At 34.9% G+C, this 8,786-nt stretch overlaps 1 protein-coding gene across 3 annotated transcripts; it reads right to left on the minus strand.

Moving 5' to 3' along the window:
- Positions 1 to 1,573: 1,573 nt before the first annotated feature.
- Positions 1,574 to 8,340, minus strand: LOC120152568 (CBL-interacting serine/threonine-protein kinase 23-like). Of its 3 annotated transcripts, none has more exons than XM_039164767.1 (15): positions 7,780 to 8,340; positions 6,473 to 6,535; positions 6,216 to 6,287; positions 5,971 to 6,078; positions 5,795 to 5,875; positions 5,512 to 5,565; positions 5,300 to 5,425; positions 4,741 to 4,830; positions 4,462 to 4,581; positions 4,249 to 4,374; positions 3,736 to 3,852; positions 3,091 to 3,147; positions 2,888 to 2,962; positions 2,139 to 2,217; positions 1,574 to 1,793 (listed from the first exon to the last, which is right to left on the minus strand). In XM_039164767.1, exons 1-15 carry the CDS (start codon positions 7,957 to 7,959, stop codon positions 1,753 to 1,755), a joined length of 1,389 nt encoding a protein of 462 aa, XP_039020698.1. In that variant the 5' UTR covers positions 7,960 to 8,340; the 3' UTR covers positions 1,574 to 1,752. The 3 variants fall into 3 exon arrangements, with proteins under 3 accessions (XP_039020698.1, XP_039020699.1, XP_039020700.1); XM_039164768.1 differs by lacking the exon at positions 7,780 to 8,340 and adding an exon at positions 7,708 to 7,721; XM_039164769.1 differs by lacking the exons at positions 4,249 to 4,374; positions 4,462 to 4,581.
- Positions 8,341 to 8,786: the final 446 nt, after the last annotated feature.

Genomic DNA, 8,786 nt, shown 5'->3' on the forward strand with positions numbered 1-8,786 from the left:
CCATAACGGTGTTCTTTGAATCCTAAAATCATTTTTTCCCTCGCCGTACGCCACATTTTTATAGCATCTCTTTTAAGGGTAGTACGACTTACTTGAGTATAACGTGGTTGTATTAGTTGTTGAATTGTTGTCGTGAAATCTTCATCATCAAAGTGGTCGAACGGCAATGCTTTTGTAATCACGAACTTTGTAAACGCTTCTCGTAATTTTTCGTTGTCGTAAACAAAAACACCACCTTCCGGTGTAAGATTCGATTGACTAGGATCCGATCTTGAGCGAAGTGCTTTGCATGATTTTGTCAAATGGTTCTTCAACGTTGTGTTTCCTTCCGATGCAAGAAACTTTAGACAAAGTTTACAACTCGTCATCCTCGAGCCATTTGACATCTCACATAAATCGTAGTGATCCCAAATATCTTTGTTTCGAGTGTATTCGATCACTCTCACGACTTCAAGGTTTCCCCCGACGGAAGATTCAGCCGTGTTACTCATGATGAACAAAAAATTACAAAAATAAGATTTGAGAGAGTGTTGTGTAATAAGATTTGAGAAAGTTGTAATTAACCAAATACATCCCCAACCTATTTATACATGTTTAGGGTGGTAAAATGGTAATTTTTTAAAGAAAAAAACGGTCAAAAACGATCACAAACGGCTATATTAACGGCTAGTTTTTTAAACCCAAACCGATTTTTTTTTTCCGGATAAAAACCGATTTTTTATCCGGTAAAAAAACCGGTCTAGGTTTTTTTCTCCAAACCGGTTAAAATAACCGGTTTAAAAAAATCCGATCCGGTTAAAAAAAACCGGTTTTTCTCAAATCCGGTTTCGGATATTTTTTTCGCAAAATCGGATATTCGGATTTTTTGTGCACCCCTACGCACGAGTGTTGAAAAGCAATTTGTCAGGAAATGGAAGATTTATTCCTTCAGTCGGTCCCTTATCGATCACTCGCTTTATGCGTACTTTCCGGCAAGAGAGTCACCGCTTAGGGACCGTGTTACTTCCGACTAGAGGTGCACAAAAAATTCGAATATCCGATTTTGGGTAAAAAATATCCGAAACCGGATTTTGGAAAAACTGATTTTTTTTAAACCGGATCGGATATTTAAAAACCGGATAGTATAACCGGTTTGAGAAAAAATTGAACGACCGATTTTTTTACCGGATTAAAAACCGGTTTTTTTGAAACCGGATAAAAAACCGATTTTTTATCCGGATAAAAAACCGGTTTTTTTAAAAAACTGATTTTTTATCCGAAAAAATCCGGTTTTTTTTAAAAACCAGTTTTTTACAAACCGAAACCGGTTACACCGGTTACACCATCCGACCCTCCAAACCTGTTAGGATCCGAACCGGTTTTTTTAAAATCCGGTTTTTGGGTTGGGAGAAAAAACCGGATCGGTTTTTATCCGATCCGGATCGGATTGAAATCCGGCTTCTGTGCATCTCTACTTCCGGCAAACACCACCATATCAAATAGTGGCACACAAGAAGCCTTTTGAGTCTCTTTATGGGCATTTGCCGCCTACTCCCAACGCTTGGACGTCCATTTGATGTTCATATATTTATCAGGTGATAATTGTTTATATTATATAAATATTAATATCATGTTGGTTTTTTCTGGGTAATACGTATTGGATACACACTGTTTTATTACAAGCATAAAAAATCCAACATAAATAATCACACTTGAATAGCAGGCCAATGGGAAGCATAATCACTTGAATAGCAGGCCAATGGGAAGCACGGGTCATCGGCAAGGAGTTGAGGGGCCAGCCGCTGCCGTTTCCCCTGCAATTTAAAGCATATAACGATCAGACTTACCCTATGTTGCAGGGACAGAAAGTACAAGGGATTAATACTGGTGGGGGGAGGGGGGTTCATTGTCCCCTCAAAATATTTCAAAATTTTTATACCGAGAAGATGGTAAAATTATTCTTCTTCCCCAAATATATATAATTTATTATCGACTCCTATAAATTTCAACATTTTTAAATAATCCCAACGAATAATGTTGAATTCGTCACTGCACAAATGTATACCCAAAGTTAAGCATGTCCCTATAGGAAAAACCATGCCCGACGCATCAAAATCTGGGCGACATACATGTTTTTACCTGCAGGTATGAACACTTACCGTTCTTTTCGTCCGATTTTTCTTCATTGGTCGTGTTCCAAATAATATCTTTCAGCCCAGTCGAGAGATTATTATAGAACTGTAGATTTAAGAAAGCAGATTGTAAATTCAAGGTAATTCAAAGCTGAAAAAAGAAGAAGATAAAGGTCAAAAAAGAACAGAACTTGAGAGTACTCACAAAGATAAATTTAACTCCCAACTTTTTTGAATTTTTAATAACATTTACGTTTTTTATGAAATACACAAACTACCAGGTGGGTTGTCGTGTCAACGTCGTTAAACTTTTAATATTCAAGTCATCTTTTTCATCCAAAAGGTAACTTACTAAATTTTGAAAGTTGAGAGCTAAAGTGATCCCCCAAAAAAGGGGCCAAAAAGACAACGTGTAAACATTAGGGACTAAATTTTTCATCTTGCCTAAAATCAGATGGAATACCAATCAACATGCTTTGCATGCCTTTACATGATAAAGTGTGATCATGGTTGGAAGTAACTGTAGCAACCTACGGTACTTCATGTTTATTAAAATACCCGTACCCGGCGCATATTTGGACATCAGTATGGGGGTAAAATCCTCCAAATATATAAGAAAAAAATCAGTCTCAAACATGAACCCATATCCGACTATCATCCACAAAAGTGATTAACATAGCATATTAACTACCCATAGACCTAGAATTAATATTTAATAGCAGAGCATTCTGATAAGTAGAAAACATAGCAGCATATTAACATTTGGTCTAAAATACCTTGTGAAATTCCAGGGTATCCCCTCCAGATTTACGAAGTTCAACCATGCAAAGTGAAGGAGCCAGCTGGAAAACCTGGAAAGGGAAAAGAGGCAATGTTGGGGGAAGAACTACACATCCAATCATTACAATGATGTTTTTGAACAACTTTAAACGAAGGCACCGATACTATGCTCAAAAGATAAAGTCTGAAAGAGGCGTACCTCAGTTGTAACAGCCAAATGACCCTTACGTCCAGTTTTTTCTCCACGAAGCTTCATCTGAGATGGATAAAAGGGATTTCATAAGAAATGAGAGAATAATTTGAGGATTAAATATACCATATCAATTTAGTTACACATGGATCTTTCGTTTTCAACAAGAAAAACCCAAAGAAATAAATATTTGAAGCAATGTGTGCTGAGTCTTCATTTTTCTTTGAAGTACCCGTACTTGACATTTGTGTCTGACAAATGAGTATAAAAATAGGGTTTCCATGAAATATATGAAAAAGTTAAAAAAATCTGGCCATATTTGTGTCGGATACACACATGAATCCAAGTAACAGATTTGAAGTGCCTAAAGCAGATCCCATGCGAAAGAACTTGGCACCGAAACACAATCTTTCACCAAACGAGGCGGTAAAAAGCAACAATCACGACTAAATCAAGTTCAATCAGTGTCCATCAAAAATAGAACCATGGCTAACACTGAAAAAGTAATAAAGTTATTATGAAATGATAAAATCTGACAAGCAAGCAAGAAAATGGGCAACTTTTTTTTCAACAAACACAAGTTCATCAATCCAAATTTCTTAGGAATATTACACAGCAAAAAAAAAAAAAAGCAGAGGTCAGAAGAGATTAAACCTTGTGGTTATTTTTCTTCACATCAAAACCCAAGGGCATTGCAGCATTTTCTATTTTCGAGATTATCTCATCAGCAGGCCGTTTTGAAGTGAATCTTGTTTCCCGTTTAACTAGACCCTGTAATTGGAAGAAATTGCAACCACATTATCTTTTCAATGTTACATAGAGTAAGATAACAAATGATATCCCCAAGCATAAACAGCCTATACAGTTATGACTGCATATATCCAATCAGACTAGACAGTTAGCATAGACCTTTTTTTATCAGTAAATCAACCGGGCATCCTCGAGAACTAAATTTTCGGTATCAGATAAAAAGGACAATAAACAATGAATATAACAGGCTAATTATATTGCATGCTTTAACTGTTTAAAATCATTTTCGTACAACTGTCTGGTTCAAGAAAGTTATTCAAGGAATCTTCATGATAAAAAAATTTTTCTCAACTGTTCATTTTCCATATTTTGTCTGCTATTATTACATAGCCAGTCCAATATAAATGGTTAACATACCATTTGCTTTTCAAACAAACTACCGAGGTTGAGACCCTGTGATGTTGAAATAAGTTCAAAAGCATTCATAGTTGCAGGTACTGCAGGCCCTTCTTCCCGCCGTTCAACAACAAGGTTTCGAGAATCCTACTAGCAAAATCATGTGCACTGACTCATCCCATTCCATCAACACCAAAAAACCACTTCCCATATAAAAAAATATATGCCTCTTACCCCTGATTCATTGAAAATGGCATCCACATCAACAAGAGCAGTGTCAGCTTGCTCAAACCTAGGTAGTATATATCCTTTCTTAAACCATTCATTCTGATAAAGCTCGGCAGCTGTTATCCTCTGGTTTAATCACAACTAATAGTGAAAATTGTATCAAAAAAATTAAAAACGCTAGCTACCATCCAAGCACAAAATTAATCAAACAAATACCACCAGAAAAAAATAATAATAAAGGGAGAACTAAAGAAAGCACAGAGAAAAGGTAAGAAAAGAATCTACTGTCAGTGGGTTAGGGTCCAGGATTCTCTTGATTAATTTCTTGGCATTTGAAGAGAACCATGGAGGACAACTGAAGTCAGCCTTGGATATCTGCAGTCCCATAAGAACTTTAAATTTAGAAGATACAAGTTAACTAATCAGTAACATGACATCGTTGTTATACATAGATACAAACATCAAAAGCATCGTTCTTTTGTGCATAATTGTTTTCTTATTGGCATTCCCCACGGTACTGTCCTACCTGCTAGAGTTATAATTTCTTCAATGCAAGAAGTGAAGGTTTCACAAGACAATGATCACCAATAACTAAGACTCATAATATTTTAAATAACAATGTTGATTGAAGAGATGCAAATTGAAGACTGGCTAATGATAGAATCCAAATCGATATTTACCAAGAGAAAATTGATTATGTCCAGAATATGAATGATGAATCCATTTGATTCTTTGATTAACATGTGTCGATGGTGATATGATAAAACATGACAGTTCTCGTGCAGAAGTGTTCGAGTAAAATGGAAATAGAACTTTACGATATGGAAACAGAGAGAACAAAAACCTTTTTATACAGAGCAACTATATTGGAGTCCTCAAAAGGCAAATAACCAGACATTAAGACAAAGAGTATCACACCACATGACCACAAATCTGCCTTGGCTCCGTCATAGCCTTTATTGTCGATCACCTAAATATTGATAGCACAATAGCAACAAAAATTAATGAATCATATAGAAAAAGAATCTTCTTTTTATTGCAACAAAAGCAGTGTACCTCTGGAGCAACATAATTTGGTGTTCCACATGTTGTGTGAAGTAACCCGTCTGCCTATATAAAAAGGGTAAGATAATCAATTCTGAACAACATTTAAGACCAAGCAAGACTTAAACTACACATGCAAAGTAAGGACAAAGTCATCTTTCACTGAGGTGAAAAAGAGATTAGGTTCCATGAGATAACACAGAGCAAGAAGTCATAAAAGTATTCCCTAACAAACATAATCTTGGATAATTATTATCATCAAGAGAAAGTGAGAAATTTCATATAACAAACTCACTCGAACTTGCTGAGGTAAAGCACTCAAACCAAAATCTGAAACTTTAAGAACTCCATTACCATCCAGCAGCAAATTCTCTGGCTGTAAATTGCAAAACAAAGTTATGCTTATTAAAGAAATTTACAGATTTAACTGCTATAGGAAAAATGCTAATGAATACAGAATATGTACCATACCTTGAGGTCTCGATGGTAAACACCTCTGCTATGGCAGTAATCAACAGCATTAATAAGCTGCTGAAAATACTTTCTAGCTTCATCTTCCTTTAACCTCCCTCTGCTTGCCTGGCAGAGGAAGATAACAAGACAAAATGTCAGATTATTATGCAGTAATAAAAAATTGATGCCCAACTGAGCTCCGATTCCTGAAGCACTTCAACATTCCAAGAGTAAACACAAATTTGTTTCAATCTATATCTTACAATCTTGTCAAAAAGTTCACCACCAGTCACGAGTTCCATAACAATGTAAATTTTCGTCTTGCTAGCCATCACCTGCACCGTGTATATTTCGGTAAGTTACCAAGAAATGGAGACATAACTTACCAATATTAATTATAAAGCCAAGTGGTGAGATGTCAGTCCGAATATAAAGAGAGAAAACAAGATGCAAGGAAAAATGCATGGAGATCAACAAAGTAACTAAACTAAGATAGACAGAGTAAAACTATGCGGCAAACCTCATACAAGCGGATGACATTTGGGTGTACGATGAGTTTCATTGTTGAAATTTCTCGCTTAATCTGAAAAGGAAAAAAAGAAAAAACAATGAAGCAAAAGTAAGGTAAAAGGGAAATGAGATCAAAGGAGAAAAAGCCCGTGAATGTTAAGAAGGATACAAATACAAGGTAAAAGAGAAATGCAGGTAAATGGAGAATCAGGGGATGTCTTAACTCTTAACAGTTTTTTTATAGGAAAACTCTTAACAGTTCAAAAACGAAGTTTATTAAATTCAAAACCAAAAAAATTTAAAAGGAAAATTTCATCACAATTTTACCGTTTATTATCATTTGAAAGAATAATTTTCCATCTATGGGTAAAATATGGAGTAACCATATGATAGACATATAAACAAAAGCTAATTTCAGTTCAGAACATTTAAAAATGCAGTATTAAGTCAAGCTCATAAATAATGCATGTTATAATTGCCACCAACATAAAGGCTATGATATCTAGACTCTTCATTTTCCGTAAAAGAAAATGTGTACCACACTTGCTTGAACAAAAATCCGGGCATGAGTATGGGAGTTTGATCCTCAAAATATATGAGAAAACTTAACAAAAGTTTAGCATACCTATGTCGGGGGCCCATACTAGTATCCAACACTCACCCCGGGTCAGACTAAAAGCTTACTAACCCTATGTTGAGTAACATAGCATGGAGGGGAATTAAACCCAGTAGAAAAAAATCTTGTGTATTGAATTACCATACATATTGAATCATACCTTCTGTTGCAAGCTGATTTCTATTCTGAAAAAAGTCTAGGATAATTGCTAGTTATGAAACAACGAATCACTTTTTCTTTCATTCAAATATGTTAATCACTATGGAGAACCAAAATTACTCAAATGAGAAACTATTTCAATTTTTTCACAAATTAAGTTGACTTTTTTTAGTGGATTGGGGGGGGGGAGGATAAAAGCTTCATTGTTTAGTTTTTAATGTTTTACACGTTCCACAACCAATCAATCACTAAATCATCATTTTTTATCACAATTCATAATCCAGTCACAAGAAAAAACAGAGAAAAGAATATCAAAATCAATAAATGTAAGGAACTAAGAGAGGGAAAAATGAAATTATAAGTCAAATTATGCTTAGCATCAAGTTAATAAAAAACTCAAAGAGCTGAAAAATAATCAAAGTAACCGATAATCAGTGATTAGTTCCATTATCTGGAAATCAATCAACCACCTGATCAATCATCTTGTGTTAATTAATCTAACTAACATTCACTTAGAGATTTATTACTCGAATAAAAGTTACCTGATCAATCATCTTGTGCTTCAAAACTTTATCTTTGTCAAGAATCTTAATCGCCACATTCTCCCCGGTCTCCAAATGCCTCGCAAATTTCACCTTCGCGAATGTTCCTTCTCCCAGCGTTCTCCCTAGCTCGTACTTCCCCACACATGTCCGGCTCGATGAGCCACTGCGAGTCGCCATCACTTCCTCTCCAAATCCTTTTGTTTTGTTTTTTCCTCAATTATTTTCCTTAATCCCCCTTGGTTTCCAGTATGTTTCTTCTAAAACTTGCTATTGATCAAAGACCTCTTCTTCTTACATGGCTGCCATACCTGAGACTTGGCCACCCTCATTTTTTTTTGAGGAGATCAAGATCCTATCAAGATTGAAAAGGGGAAACAGATTTATAGGTTGGAGAGAGAATAATTAGATGCGGTGGGCATGGGTTTGGATATGGTTCCCATAAAATAGACGAAATCGAATTGAGAAGAAAATGAGAAGGGGAAGAATTGAAGATTAGATGGGAGATTAAAATGTAGAAATGGAAGCAGAGAGTAGATCTAGTCTATGGAGGTTCTGTATGAGACCGGGATGATCGATTAGTTACTAGGCAGAAGGTTAGACGAAGTCTTGTATTTCTTTTTTGGTAAAATACACGCAAGGTCCTTGAACTTTTAAAAAAATCAATATGACCCTCGTCCTATTTTTTGGATCAATGTGATCCTTTGACTTGAAAAAAAAACTCAATAGGATAATTTGACCAAAATTTTTCATCATTGACTAACATTTCCGTTAACTCCTCAGTTTAATGTTATTATAAATGAAAAATTTATACAATTCATCACTCAATTATATTTTTTCTACCATTTTAGTCAATAAATTTTAAAAACTTTTAATTTAATCACTCAACTTTTGAATTACTCTTATTTCAATCATCATATATTATTTTATTATTATTATTTATGTATGATGTGACATTTATTATTATTATTTTATTAATATATGATTAAAATAATATTAATTAAACT

Source organism: Hibiscus syriacus, unplaced genomic scaffold, assembly GCF_006381635.1.
Source record: "Hibiscus syriacus cultivar Baekdansim isolate YM2019G1 unplaced genomic scaffold, ASM638163v2 tig00111092_pilon, whole genome shotgun sequence".
NCBI classification, from domain to species: Eukaryota; Viridiplantae; Streptophyta; class Magnoliopsida; order Malvales; family Malvaceae; genus Hibiscus; species Hibiscus syriacus.

Bases quoted from the DNA above. Each gene is read 5' to 3' on its own strand.
- LOC120152568 (XM_039164767.1), bottom strand. From the start codon at position 7,959: ATGGCGACTCGCAGTGGCTCATCGAGCCGGACATGTGTGGGGAAGTAC. The intron at 6,536-7,779 runs GTAACTTTTATT...TTTCCTTTTCAG, and splicing joins AGCACAAGATGATTGATCAG to ATTAAGCGAGAAATTTCAAC. The intron at 4,831-5,299 runs GTTTTTGTTCTC...ATGGGACTGCAG, and splicing joins TAGTTGCTCTGTATAAAAAG to ATATCCAAGGCTGACTTCAG.